General features: G+C 62.9%; 6 protein-coding genes across 6 annotated transcripts; 3 read left to right on the top strand and 3 right to left on the bottom strand.

The window, feature by feature from the left end:
- Positions 1-401: 401 nt before the first annotated feature.
- On the top strand, positions 402-2,169 carry DIP5_10 (Dicarboxylic amino acid permease; the record flags this gene model as incomplete). The annotated part of the gene is made up of 3 exons (XM_062768188.1): positions 402-585; positions 635-722; positions 759-2,169. 3 exons carry the CDS (start codon positions 402-404, stop codon positions 2,167-2,169), a joined length of 1,683 nt encoding a protein of 560 aa, XP_062624172.1.
- A 185-nt stretch (positions 2,170-2,354) lies between these two features.
- On the bottom strand, positions 2,355-4,239 carry SPCPB1C11.02 (putative amino-acid permease). The gene is made up of 3 exons (XM_062768187.1): positions 3,826-4,239; positions 2,872-3,729; positions 2,355-2,824 (listed from the first exon to the last, which is right to left on the bottom strand). The coding sequence occupies exons 1-3, from the start codon at positions 4,206-4,208 to the stop codon at positions 2,413-2,415; spliced, it is 1,653 nt and encodes a 550-aa protein (XP_062624171.1). The 5' UTR covers positions 4,209-4,239; the 3' UTR covers positions 2,355-2,412.
- A 1,682-nt stretch (positions 4,240-5,921) lies between these two features.
- LOC62_01G001689 (uncharacterized protein) lies at positions 5,922-7,197 on the top strand (the record flags this gene model as incomplete). The annotated part of the gene is made up of 3 exons (XM_062768186.1): positions 5,922-6,196; positions 6,233-6,748; positions 6,786-7,197. The coding sequence occupies 3 exons, from the start codon at positions 5,922-5,924 to the stop codon at positions 7,195-7,197; spliced, it is 1,203 nt and encodes a 400-aa protein (XP_062624170.1).
- A 27-nt stretch (positions 7,198-7,224) lies between these two features.
- LOC62_01G001688 (uncharacterized protein) lies at positions 7,225-8,692 on the bottom strand. Its single transcript, XM_062768185.1, has 7 exons — positions 8,508-8,692; positions 8,401-8,457; positions 8,277-8,363; positions 8,193-8,239; positions 8,081-8,155; positions 7,728-8,038; positions 7,225-7,683 (listed from the first exon to the last, which is right to left on the bottom strand). Exons 1-7 carry the CDS (start codon positions 8,653-8,655, stop codon positions 7,302-7,304), a joined length of 1,107 nt encoding a protein of 368 aa, XP_062624169.1. The 5' UTR covers positions 8,656-8,692; the 3' UTR covers positions 7,225-7,301.
- Positions 8,693-9,138: 446 nt separating this feature from the next.
- On the top strand, positions 9,139-10,806 carry LOC62_01G001687 (uncharacterized protein; the record flags this gene model as incomplete). Its single annotated transcript, XM_062768184.1, has 1 exon — positions 9,139-10,806. The coding sequence occupies one exon, from the start codon at positions 9,139-9,141 to the stop codon at positions 10,804-10,806; it is 1,668 nt and encodes a 555-aa protein (XP_062624168.1).
- A 168-nt stretch (positions 10,807-10,974) lies between these two features.
- Positions 10,975-13,137, bottom strand: LOC62_01G001686 (uncharacterized protein; the record flags this gene model as incomplete). Its single annotated transcript, XM_062768183.1, has 1 exon — positions 10,975-13,137. The coding sequence occupies one exon, from the start codon at positions 13,135-13,137 to the stop codon at positions 10,975-10,977; it is 2,163 nt and encodes a 720-aa protein (XP_062624167.1).
- Between the last annotated feature and the right edge of the window lie 425 nt (positions 13,138-13,562).

Genomic DNA, 13,562 nt, shown 5'->3' with positions numbered 1-13,562 from the left:
CCCCACCTCGCTGTTCGTCTCTTATCCTCTCAGCATAGATGGATAGATAGCCAATAGAGTAGTCTTGGGCCTTCCCTGTATCTCCCTGCCACCCACGCCGACGGAAACACCCCCCATGGCACCGCGGCGGCACCGCAGGTAACATCCGTGCTCGTATTTTCCTCGGTATCTTGGCGTCTGTGATCATCCAGATCTCTCGCCTCCATGTGAGTACGCATCTGTGCACCGAGGGCTCCGGATAGCGACTGCGGGCGCGATTGGACCCCCACTTCTCCTCCCCCTGGGGATCCGAGACTGGACACTGCACAATATAAGCCAGGCTAGATCAGAGTCGCTGAAGCCATTCCCAGACACACCGGGCACTGCACTTGTTTCTACATACCTCACAGCGACACACCACCATGGCCAAAGACTACGACTCCGACTCCCCAGGCCCTTACGAGGGCTCGAACGAGAAGGCCCTCGGCAACGACTTTACAACCCCTGTTGACGATGACTCGACCGACAACCAACCCAGGCAGGAGGAGACGCACCGCTCCCTCAAGCCTCGCCAGATCAGCATGATTGCCATTGGCGGAGCGATCGGTATGTGTTCACTGCGCGCGCGTGGAAATGTCAGTTGCTGATGGCCCAGGCGCTGGGTTCCTCGTTGGCTCAGGGACATCGCTGTCGCGCTCTGGACCGGCATCAATGCTCATCGCTTACATCTGCATGGGATTCTGGTGAGCTGCGCGGCGCGGTTCGTAGCTAACAACTAGCTGTTTCGCCACGATGATTGCTCTCGGTGAGATGTCGACCAAGTTCCCCACCAAGAAGGGCTTTGCAGGCCACGCAACCCGCTGCGTCGACCCTGCGCTCGGCTTCGCCACCGCCCTCATCTACCTGTGCAAGTACCTCATCGTGTCGCCGAACCAGCTCGTCGCGGGGTCCTTGATGATCAGGTACTGGAGTGACCTCAACGGCGCAGTGTGGGTCACCATCCTCGGTGCGCTCGTGTTCGCCATCAACCTGCTGGGCATCAAGTGGTTTGGCGAGGTCGAGTTCTGGCTCAGTCTCTTCAAGATCACCGTCCTCACTGGCCTGATTATCCTCGGCCTTATTATCGACCTTGGCGGTGTTCCTGGCCAGGACCGCATCGGCTTCCGTTACTGGAAGAAGGCGGCCTTCAAGTCGTACAAGATCCCTGGCAAGAAGGGACAGTTCCTCGGTTTTGTTAACGCCCTCGTCCTCGCATTACTCGCTTTCATGGGCAGTGAGCTGCTCGGTATGACTGTCGGTGAGGCCAAGAACCCTCGCAAGACCATCCCCTCGGCTGTTAAGAAGACATTCTTCCGCATCGCCTTCTTCTTTGTCTTCGGAACCTTTGTCGTTGGACTCGTCGCCGACTCGACGTCGCCCCTTCTGGCGACAGGTAGCGGTAGCCACGGAGGCTCCTCCGCCTCTCCTTGGGTGGTGGCCATCAAGCTCGCCAACATCAAGGTGCTCCCTGGAATCATCAACGGCTGCCTGCTCGTCTACACCATTTCGGCCGCCGTCTCTGACCAGTACATTTCCTCTCGCACGCTCTACGGCATGGCGATGGACGGACACGCTCCGGCATGCTTCAAGTACTGCACTCGACGCGGCGTCCCAATCACTGCGTTCGCCTTCACCGGCGCTTTCATGGGCCTGGCATACTTGGTCGCAGCCGACTCTGCCCTCGTAATCTTCAACTACTTTGTCAACACCGTCACGCTCTTCGGCGGCCTGTCGTGGATTGCCATCCTTGGCTCGCACATTGGCTTCATGAGGGGCCACAAGGCGCAGGGCATCCCCAGGTCGGCTCTTCCCTTCGCCTTCCGCTTCCAGCCGTACATGTCGTGGATCGCTCTCGTCATCACCTTGGTCCTCATGCTCTTCAAGGGCTTCGACTCATTCCTCCCCATCAGCAAGTTCTCTACGACTGGATACAAGTCCTTCATCACCCACTACATCGGTCTCCCAGTGTTCGTCTTCGGCTACTTTGGATACAAGATTGTGCACAAGACCAAGATTGTCGACCCCAAGACCATGGACCTCGTGGCCGGTGGTCGCGAGTTCCACGATGTGGTGGAGGATGATGAGGAGGAGGTGGCGTACAAGGCCATGACGTTTAAGCAGAAGGTCGGTTACCAGATTAAGAACTGGTAGGGATTGTGAAGGGGATTGTATGCAGCGGAAATAGGCAGTTCTCGTGTTGGAGATGGATGTGCTGTAGAACAACGGGTTGTGGTTGCCGGTGAATCGTGACGCGTCAGACTCCGACACGAGTCGTAAACAATGGGTAACTCTTGTACAGGTGGGTCTCCACCTTGGTACGGGCTTGCTCAATTATTGGCACACATAGATGCAGACTATAGTATAGAGTAGATACAATAAAACCCCAGAGAGACTTTAGAACAGCCAGTTGAGGGCACGCTTGAAGCGACCCTTGGTCGTCTTCTCGTCGTGCTCAATCTCCTCATCGTTGGCAGTGTAGACGTCGGTGACGAGGTCCATCTCGTCGAGACGGACCCATCTTGTGCGCTTGATGAGCTTCCAGCCGACGAACATGATAAGCATGACAGGGAGTTCGATGTAGAAGCTGACAAAGTCGACGCCGTTGAACTTGGGGCTGAAGCAGGTCCAGCCCTGGACGAGGACGAGGACCGAGTTGAGGATGAGGGCAGCGTACGGGCCCCAGGGGTAGGTCCAGTTCTTGAAGACGAGCATGTGGGTCTTGCCCTGGACGGCGAGAGCGCGGCGGAAGCGGATGGATGCGAAGCAGATCGAGATCCACGAGAGCTGGTTGGAGACACCGACGAGGCTGGGAAGGAGTCAGTATCAAACTAGAAGAAGGCGGTTTTGACTCACTTCTGGAGCCAGTTCCAGAGCTGACCGGCACCGATGAACGACGAGCCGAAGCAGAGACCAGAAACGAGGGCGGTGGCGATGGTCGCGACCCAGGGGACACGCTGCTTGTTGAGGCGGGCAAAGACGCGCGGCGCATGGCCCTCCGCACCGAGGGTGTAGAGAAGACGCACACCAGCGAAGAGGGCGTGGTTGCCGGCCGACAGGACCGAGGTGAGGATGACGGCGTTGATGACACTGCCGGCGGCCTTGGCGCCAGTCATCTGGAACACGATGGTGAAGGGCGAGGTGACGACCTTCTTGGTGCGGAGGTTGGGGTAGTTGTAAGGGACGTTGAAGCCGATCAGGATGATGCTGAGGATGTAGAAGAGGAGGATGCGCCAGAAGACGTTCTTCACCACACGGGGCATGTTCTTGACGGGGTTCTTGGTCTCGCCGGCCGTGATGGCAATGGACTCGGTACCGCCGTACGCGAACGAGGCAGTGACGAACACGGACGCGAAGCCGCCGATACCGCCGACGAACGGCGCGTCACCAATGGTCCAGTACTTGGCGCCAATGTACTCGTGCTGAACGTTGGCGCCGGCGTTGACACAGATGCTCATGATGATAAACACCACAATCGCGATCACCTTGATCAGCGACAGCCAGTACTCGAGCTCGCCGTAGAAGCGCACGCCGAGGAGGTTGACGGCGATAAGGATGACCCAGAAGATGAGGGACAGCGCCCAGCCGGGGAACTTTTCCGTCCAGTACTGCAGGATGAGCTGGAGGGCGACGAGGTCGGACGCGGTGGACACGGCATCGTTGAACCAGTAGTTCCAGGTCAGGGCGAAGCCGAATGCGTCGTCACAGAAACGGCTGCGCGTGGTGGTTAGTAATGCGGCTAATAAACAAGGGTGTCGCGTGCGTGCGCAGTGGAATGCGGAGTACGGCCGCCGGTGCAGAAAAACTCACCCAACAAAGGTGCAGAACGAGCCGGCGACGGGGATGAACGTCGACATTTCTCCCAAGGACAGCATGGTGATGTACACGATTGCGCCGACAATTGCATACGCGATGACCATGGACGCCGGGCCGCCGGTGGCAAGCGACTTGCCCGTGCCGAGGAAGAGACCGGTGCCGATGGTGCCGCCGATGGCGATCATGGACACCTGTCGTGCTGACAGCGCACGTTTCAGCTGGTCCGAGTCGCGTGCAGGGGCGAGGCCGACATGCTCATGTGTTGGGTCGGCGTATGGCACGCCGCCGGGGTCCGAGTGGTCCTTCTCCGGGTCGAAGTTTCCATGGCCGTAGGCCTGTGCCGCGTTCTTCTCGGCGTCCTTGTCGTAGTACGACATGGCGGTGGGTGGTGGTGGTGGTGTTGGTGGCGTGGGAGGCAAGTTTAGCTGGGAAAGCTCGTGTTGCGCTCAGCTCGGCCTCTTAAAAAGGTGTGGCTTGAAGCACAGTGGCCGCGACGATCCATCATGCTGGCAGCAGCAGGCAGCAGCAGACACATGATATCAATCTTTCGGGATGAGCTCATTTTGTAAACTGATGTCGTGCTCGGTGTTGTTCCCTGGCCTTGACCCAGATCAGCAGAGAAGGCGGTGGGCAGAGGGAGAGAGCGAGTGAGTGGGGGAGCCAGCCAGCGGACGGCCGGCAGTGCGGCATCTCGCCTCGCGGTCCTCGCTAGCTAGGCACGAGTCACATGCAGCAAGCGAGTCTGGGCGAAAGCCAAACTTGGCCAAGGCCAAGGTCAAATTTGTCCCAGGTTGCAACCGAGGCTAGGGGGAGTCAGCCGCCAGCCTCTCGGCCTTTTTGGCGGGCGAGACGAGACCAGACGGTGGTGGCCAAATGTCTTGCATTACAAAGGACGAGACAGCCACCATGGCAATTAGGACTTTGCTCTAATGCCTCGCGAAGAGAGCGGTGAGACTGGCCCAACTGAAACACTGCGTATCGCAAAGTCTCACGCACGCCATACGACAGTAGCTTCACGCTACCGACCTTGGCTTGGCCTGGAGTGCTGCGAAGCAGTAATAGCATTGGTCGAGAGCCAAGAGTGGGCTGCGGCAAGCGCGGCACTCTTCGGCCTCGCACGCTCGCTCCAGCCCAGGCTTGCGGAATGCCACACGAGTCACCTGTCGTGACTCTGTTGGCAGGTTGCGTGATCTCATGACTCTAAACGGCTCGGTGCCTGTAGTGATCGCCGCCCGCCGCCGTGTCAGTCGTGTGCGCCTCGTCGGTCGGTTGAATGCTACACGGGTACGACGACGATCATTGTCCAGACGCCAGTCGCCCGTGCGGGCAACTAACTGGGTAGTAGTAGTAGCCTCGGACTGCAGCAGCGAATGGCAGCTGGTGCCCATGACACCATGGCTCGGACGACGATTCGAAACAGCAACGCGCCGTAAATGGATATCGTCGGATGCGCACGCCGCGCCGATTCGCCGGATGTCCGTGACTGCCTGCCACCCGTGCTCCGGATAACGCAGACGGGCTACGTACGGCATGGGCTCGACCTCGACCTCGACAGCTTCAACGAGGCTCGAATGCACTTCGACGAAGACAACGCAGCGCTCATTAGTTTCAGACGGCCGTAGATGTCCAGAGAGTGGCTCTCGTGCGTTGGTTGTCGGAGGGAGTCCGCCGCACATTTACGCGGGGAGACGCCGCAGCAGCGCGGGTGAGCGCGGGTGTAAAGTGGAGGCGCGAGGCAATGTTGCTCTAGTTGCTTTCAAAGCAAGCAACGAGGCGCGTGTCGCCCGACGCGACGCGATGACTGTGCCCACAGCCGCCGGCAGTGCTCGCACCTGCAGATGACTGTTCCCGCAATCCTGCGCTGCGTCCACCTCCACCATGCGGACGCGCATATCAATGTGGGCAGGCAGACGGAGTCGCCGACGACGTGGTCCGGGAGACCGAGAGTTTGCGAAGGGGGGAGGTACATCCGGATGTCACCGGCGTGCGTGGCACTCGCGTGGGCAGACAGGGACCACATGTAGCCAGGGGGCACCACATGCGTCAGAGGCTTGCTTCACCTCTACGCAGCAAGCATCATCAACCTCACTATGGCAGCGACGAGCGCGCTGGCGAGCCCAGAGCTCTACACCCTCATCCACCTCACCGCGGTGCAGCGGCACGCTGCCCTCCGGAAGAACGCCCTCTCCTGGACCGAGGCAGGCAGCGCGGAGGAGCGCGAGTGGCTCCACGCCGAGGAGGTGACCAACGGCGCCCAGCAGCCGTGGGTCAAGGATCGTGCCGAGGGGTGGGGGTTTGATGCTTGGGCTCTGGTGCGGCGGGACGATGTAGCCGACCCGCACGACTTTTTGTCATACGTGTCGACGTGAGTGTGTACAAGCGGATAGGGCCTGACGCCCAGGTATCGCCGGCCGGCGATCTACCTCCCTCCCGGTGCGAGCAAGCCGATCTCGACGATCTCGTACGGCGTCGCGGGCGTCCACTGCCCCACAGAGCACCGTCGAAAGGGACACACGACGCACATGATGCGCTTGCTGCACTATGTCCTCGCTGCGCCGGAACACCTGCCCCCCTTCCCGGCGAGTTGGGGCGCGGAGCCGGCGGTCAACGGGTTCCGGGACGCGCGGTTCAGCGTGCTCTACTCTGGGATCGGGAAGGACTTTTACGATCGCTGTCGGCAGGGCGATGGAGCTGGTAGCCTGCCGGGCTGGGTCGCTGAACGGGAGCGGTACATGCGCTTCTTTACTGTGGAGTATGCCGACGGCGTCGAGACGGAGGAGCATGACGAGGACGGGTGGGAGTGGCTTGATCGCCAGCAGGTCAACGATCTCGCGCCGCGTGTCGCCGAGTACATGGCTACGAAGCTGGGTAGTGTCGGCAAGTCCGACCGCACGCGGCTTGCCATCCTCCCCAGCCGGTGAGTGAGGAGTCGCACGCAAGCTGACGCGTCCCAGCGGCCTGTTTGACATCCACGCGCTGCGGTACACGCTGCAGCCGACAGCGAAGCCGTCTCCGTCGTTCGGCCTCCTCCTCCCCGCACCGGCGGGGAGCACGTCGCCCCTCGACCGCCCGTTCATAACCTACACGTTCCACGAGCCCGAGCCCCCCGAGCTGCCGCGTGAGCGCCTGATGCTAAACTACGTCCACCGGCCCGAGCTGGTGCCCTTCCGCGCGGTGGTGGCCGCTGCTCGCAGGCAAGGCGCGGGTGCCATCGAGCTGTGGGGTGGCTGGTCGGCGTGGGATGACGCGGGCAAGGACCTCGGCGCCCGCCTCGAGGACAGGCTCGAGGACGAGGGCGTCGCGTGCCTCGCGCAATATGGGTTTGGCGGCGACGACAAGGTCGAGTGGGAGTGGGCTGAACAGTGAGTGCTTAGGCGGGGTGTAGTTAGCTGACAGTAGATACACTTGGTGTTAGGTGCATAGTGTTGTAGCATTCTACGTGTGTTGTAGCGTGCGTTCTACGTTGTACGTTACACGTCGATGAGGTCGCCAGTGGGCGGGTCGCGAGCCGGAGCACCAGCGGCAGCAGCAGGGGCGGCGGCGGCAGCGGCATGTTCGTGGTCGTGGCCGGCATGCTCGGCCTCGAGATCAGCAGCGCGCTGCTCGGCGCGCCGCACACGCTCCTCTGCCGACTCGGCCTCCTCCACGAGGCGGATCTGGCCCTGGCGCTCCAGCTGGCGGTGGAGCACGGCGGACGCGATGATCGCCAGCGGGTGCAGCACGATGAAGATGATGGTCGTGATCACCAGGGGCGCGGGCTTGCTCATCGCCGTCTCGGGGAGGCCGGGGTTGGTGCGCGGTGTCGAGAAGAGGAGACAGAAGAGCGAGTAGGTTGCGCCGACGGCCAGCGAGCTGCGCGTGTGTCAGCCGGCAGGTATCGTGAGCACGCCACGTACTATGAATGCGAGTAGACCTCCCACGCGACCTGCACCACATGCACGCCGATCAACGCGCCCACGCTCTGCCAGGTATACTTGCCCAGCTGCTTGCGGTGCTCGATGACCCAGTCGAGGGCGACACTGCCGCCGTGCAGCAGGTGGAGGTCGAGGAGGATGGCGAGGAACAGCGACGTCATGCCGTGCACGAGCAGCGCGTTGAGCGGGTGTCTCCACGTCGGCGGGAACTGGATCAGCGTGATGTGGATCGACAGGAGGAGCAGCACGTTGATGAACACGATCGCCTCGGCGGTTCTGAACATCTGCAGCGTCTGCGGGCGGGGTAAGCACAGACTTGGACAGCATGCACGTACCCAGCACACAAAGGTCGCCGTGTTGAGCCAGTTGGCCGCGGCGAAGCGCATCCCGACGCCATGGACGAGGAGTTCCTGGGGATCAGTTGGGTCGCCTTGTCGAACAACTAACCTTGGTCTCGCTGCTACGTGCCAGGCTGAGGAGGAGGGCGAATCCGACTTGGGGTAAGCGCGGACACGCACTCCCAGAACCCACCCTGCAAGGCGTACAGAATCGCCCAGTAGATGCCGACCAGAAGGTTGTTGGGGATCAGCAGCGTCGGGTGGAGCAGGCTGATCTCGCCTTTGCGTCAGCAAGTGAGTCAGTCGACACCACGCACCCATGCCCGGGTGGATCACAAGCGCGCAGATGAGCCCCGTGCCGAGGGACACGAGCACTGGGGGGTCAGCGGCCCCGCATAGGCTGGATGCGGATGGCACCACATACCCGATATTGGGACGGCATTCTGCAGCCGCATGAGCTTGAGGACGCTCTGGAACTGCCCGTACGTGATGTACGGCTCGTCCTCGCCCGGCGGGGTACCGTGGATGGGCGGCGGGTCGTGCGAGTGCGTGTGCGGCGTGCTGGTGCTCATGGATGCGGCGTGGAGAGGAGTAGATGGAGGATATGACAAGGTCAGAGGGAGGTTGTGACCACGGGAGGGGAGGGGGAGGTGCTCGTCGTGTTGGGTCTCACTACGTCATCCACGGTGGCCACACTGCCCCTCCCTGCCCTCGTCCCTCGACCTCCAAACAACTCCCTGCACAATCACGGCCTCTTGACCCCCTTGCCCGCTGAAACGGCATACATTCCAGTTGTGATCGGATGCTGATAGCAGTGCAACATCCCCCCAAACGCGTTCCCCAGCAAAATGTCCGCCAACGCGTCGAGCCACGATCGCGCTGGCAGCTGGCGGCTGGTGACACCGCCTCTACCCCTCCCCGCGTCGAGGAGAATATTCCGCGGCTGTGCCAAGACGCGCTACCACTGACTGGACTGCAACAATAACAACATAAATGCGGCCTCGGATGGCTCGTGACTCGTGACTCTCCCATCCTACCCAACACCCATCACAGCCATGAGTGACCCAGACCTCCCCTTCATCCCTTACGTGCCCCCAAACACAGGCGAGGAAGTGCACGACCCCGTTCCAGCGTACGACATCGTCGACAACCTCGAGGCAGACGCCGCAGAGCTAGGCCTCCCACTCACGTGGTATCCCGCCAAGCCGCCCCACGCCGGCGCGGAGTACTGGGACGACGTGCAGCGGCGGCGCGCCAAGATCGTCGACGCGTTCCACGACGCCGTCGAGAAGCAGCAGTACGACGCCATCACGCAGTTCGTCGCGCGCGGCATCGTGTCTCCCGACGCGACGCGGCACGACGGCCCAACACCACTCCAAGTCGCCGTGGTCATGGGCGACGCCAAGCTCGTGCTGCTCCTCGCCTCGCTCGGCGCCGACGTCAACGCGTTACACACCGTCCCGACCTACTTTGAGTGCGCGGAAGCCAAACAGTGGGCCCGCATGCCCCCCACCGAAGGCCGGCGACCAGACGCGTTCGGCGTGCCCCGCCACCCCTCGTACCAGTGTGCGGGGGAGGAAGCGCCCCGTACCGCGCTGATGGTCGCCGCTGCGCGCGGAAACCTCGCCATGACCCGCCTCCTGCTGTCCCTCGGCGCCGACGACGGCGTGACCGCGCCCGACGGACAGATCGCGCTCAGGCTAGCCGCAACCAACCGCCACCGCGACGTCGTCAACCTCCTCCCTGCGCGGCGCGGCGGCGAGCTGCTCCGCTTCAAGACGAGCAACGCGCGCGCGCTCAAGGGCATCACCAAGGCCCTCCAAAAGTGCGGCATGTTCATCTACATGGTCGGCTATGTCCCCTTCTTTATCGTGATCCAGCTGCCCGTGGAGTGGATCGCAAAGCCCCTGTGGAGGAACCGCATGGACATCGCGTCACGGTGCGCCCGGGCGGTGCGCGCCGTCCCCCGTCGCATGTTCAAGATCGGCGTCGACATCGGCCACCGCTTGAAGGGTGTTCCCAAAGCTGTCGTCAACGGTGCGGTATGGGTCGCGGTTCACGCGGGGGGCGCCGTCGGCGAGGTGGCCAAGGTGCTCTGGGTCGGCGTCAAGGCACTCCCCGGCGCGCTGGGCGAGCTCCCCATGGCGCTTGCCCGAGGCGTGCGCGCCGCCGCGCTCGGCATCGCCTCCAGCATCGCGCCCATCGGTCGCGGCCTCGCCCTCGTCTCGAAGGAGATGAGCGACGCGGCGGCATATATCGCAGTCAAGGCGTGGGCCATGCTCCGTGCCGTCCCTGGCGCGGTGGGGATCATGGCCAAGTGGGCGTGGAGCACGGTCACCGCGCTCACGAGGGCACTGGGCGAGGTTCCCGCGGCGGTGGTCTCTGCGCTGCACACCATCGGTGTGGCGATCGCGTCCGCGCTGAGCAGGGTCAACCTCGCGTCTGTTGGCCGTGCGCTCGCTGCCGTCCCCAAGGTGCTGTTTGTCGACCTGCCCGTCGCCATCTGGGGACAGCTCCGAGCCCTCGGCAAGCTGTCGCACGACGTGCTCGAGCGCCTGTTTGGCGTGCTGGGCCAGATCGTCTGGGGTATCGGCTACGCGGCGCAGTGGCTCGTGCTGTACATCCCCAAGCAACTGGTCAAGATCGTCGGCAAGGTTGGCGAGGCGTTGGGGAACGGGTTCAAGGAGATTGTCGTGTGGTTCGACCCCAAACACATCGGCTAGGTGACTTGGACAGCGGCTGAGGATGGGATCAAGTGTAGCACTGTATCGCCGTGGCCACCAGATGTATGTTGTATGCGCAACTGACAGGCTGACCTGGCACCGAGCCCCTCGTTCAGTCAAACCCTGCATGATACACGACGCGGACATCTACTGGAGCTCTGGAGCAATCTACTGGACGGGCTGGATGCGGATAGTGCCAGTGGACACTGATCCGTCGTTGACGACGAGGCCGAAGCCACCACCGGCGTACTGGTCGTCCGAGGCAGTGAGGACGACATCACCGACCGTCGCCTTGATGGTGGCGCCCTCGGCCTCAATCGCGACGTCGTAGGACTCGTCGATCGCCCACTTGAAGGGCGCGACGGCGAGCTCGATGCGCTGCTCGTCGAGGGCCTTAACAATCGCAACATATGTCGATCCGTCGGCGGCAGTGGCGAACTGGACAGCGTACCAGCGCTTGAGGCCCTGCGCGCGGATGGCCACACCGGCCCGGGGTCCGTAGCGCACGATCACGTCCTTGGCGGTCACGCGGTAGTTGGTCCAGTCGCGCGTGCCCTGGATGACGATGCCCTCGCCGACATCCTGGCCGATGTACAGCGTCGTGGTGGGCGTGCCGGCCCAGTTGCTCACGCTCTGCACCCACGCGAGGTCCCAGAAGGTCTGGCCGCGGCCCTTGTCTGCTGGGCGGATGACAGTGAAGTCGGGCTGGCCGGTCCAGCGGAAGCTGTCGAGGTAGATCTTGCTCGTGTGAGCAGCCGCACCGTTGCTGTTGCCGTTGGCCGACGCAGGGGTGAGGAGCACACCGGCCGAGACGATGGGCCAGCCGTCGCCCTGGGGAACAGTCCACTCGAGCTCGTGCAGCTTGCTGTCGCCGGGGGTGAGGGTGACGCTGGTGTCGCTGTCGACGGGCTTGGCGACGTGCTCGGCGTTGAAGACCTGCAGGCGGATGCGCGCGGTGACAGGCGCGGAAAGGTCATCACCGGCACGCAGGACAGCCTTGAGCTTCTGGCCGGGGTAGATAAGGGGCGATGACGAGAGGAGGTACACGCCGGGCATGTTCTCCGTGTCCTTTGGCGCCGAGATGCCGGTGGACACCTCGACGGGGCCGGCGGCGGCGTTCAGGTCGATGACGAGCGCGTCGTCAGCCTGGTACGCCTTGGCGTCGCCCGAGGTGACCTGGAAGCCCTGCACCGAGCCGGGGAGGGTGAAGTGGAACTGGGCGCCGTCCTTTGGCTGCGGGAGAGGAGCCTTGCCGTGGAGCGCGCGGCCCATGTTGACAATGTCGTACGTGATGCGTGCGGCGTTGTTGATCGAGTAGCCTCCGTCGGCGCTCGAGATGATCGCGCGGTCGGCGAGGGGCTCGCGCCAGTCGGGCGAGGCCTTGGTGAACGCCTTGTCGAGGCCAAGCATGATGGCGACGAAACAGCCGACGTTGCCCGAGTTGCAGTCCGTGTCCCAGCCGCACGTGTTGACAATCTCCATCGCGAGGCTGAAGTCGTGCGGCGCGTAGAGCACCGACATGATCATGATGAGGTGGTTGGGCACGACGTGGCAGAAGCCCGGGAACTTGTCGTAGCCGTACTTGTCCTCGACGCGCTGGCGCGTCACGAGCCAGTCGTTGTCCTCCTTGACCCAGGCGCGGACCTCGGCGATCGAGCGCGCAATCTTGGACTTGGCGGGGATGAAGGACAGACCAGTGTCGAGGAGGTGGTCGATGTCGGAGGAGACGTACGCCTCGGCCTCCATCGCAGCCCACAGCTGCGCAGCGTACACGCTCTCGCCGTCGTGCGAGACCTTGCCGGCCTGCTCGGCGAAGCGCGCCGCCTCGGCCGGGTTACCGGGGTTGACGAGGGCCCAGCCGTCGATGAAGATCTGGGCGCCGATCTGCTCGGCGACAGTCGTGCCGTTGACCGCGATGCTGCCGGACGCGGGGGCGGGGATGCCCTTCTTGAGGTTGTTGTAGGCCGTGTGCTCGGTGCTGATGCCGTTACCGCCCCACCAGAAGACGCTCTTGCGCTCGACGACCTGGTTGAGCCACGTCTTGCCGATCGCCGAGGCAGGCAGCAGGCCCGTCTTGTCGAGCGGGTGCTCCTCGAGCGCGCGGATGAAGGCGAAGGTGCCCGAGACGTCGTCGTCGGTGACGAGGAGCGGCACGCCCTTCTTCTCGTGCACGTACCACTTGATGTGGCCCAGCTCCTCGACGATGCGCTGGTGCGACCAGCCCTCGAACGGCCGGCCGAGGTACACGCCGATGAGCTTGCCCAGCACGCCGGCGTACGTGCGCGAGAGGTACTCTGCGTCCGAGATGGTGGGGGTGGTGGCGGTCGTCATTGTGTCGAGGTCTTGGTCGTCTTCACAATGTCGAGTTGATGGTGGTGGGAGTGTCGTCGTCGTCGAGGCCGACATCGCTGCTATATGTGTCTGCGACCATGCACGAGGCACGCGCTATCGCCATCACCAGAGTGGACGGGCCGAAGCATTCGATAGCGGCGCGCGATGGATGCGAACTCGGTACGTCGCCGTCCGTGCTTGGCAATACCGACTGCCGACCGACAGTGGCAATAGGCAGATGGCAGCTGACAGCTGGACAAGTCGGATCGTTGCCGGCCCGAGGTGGGCAGCTTGGCCTTGTCGAGGTCAGGCACTCGGCGCCGTGGGTCTCCGACTGGCGAACCCTTGGCATCCCGACTACCGACCGTGAATATTGTCCACTCTTCCATCAATCCTCGTATATGCTGACCTTTGCTTCTGGCCCC

The sequence above is a fragment of the Vanrija pseudolonga genome, chromosome 1, assembly GCF_020906515.1.
Source record: "Vanrija pseudolonga chromosome 1, complete sequence".
Lineage (NCBI taxonomy): Eukaryota > Fungi > Basidiomycota > Tremellomycetes > Trichosporonales > Trichosporonaceae > Vanrija > Vanrija pseudolonga.
Note: the sequence above shows the minus strand (reverse complement) of the source record. Positions and strands in the feature narration are given on the sequence as shown.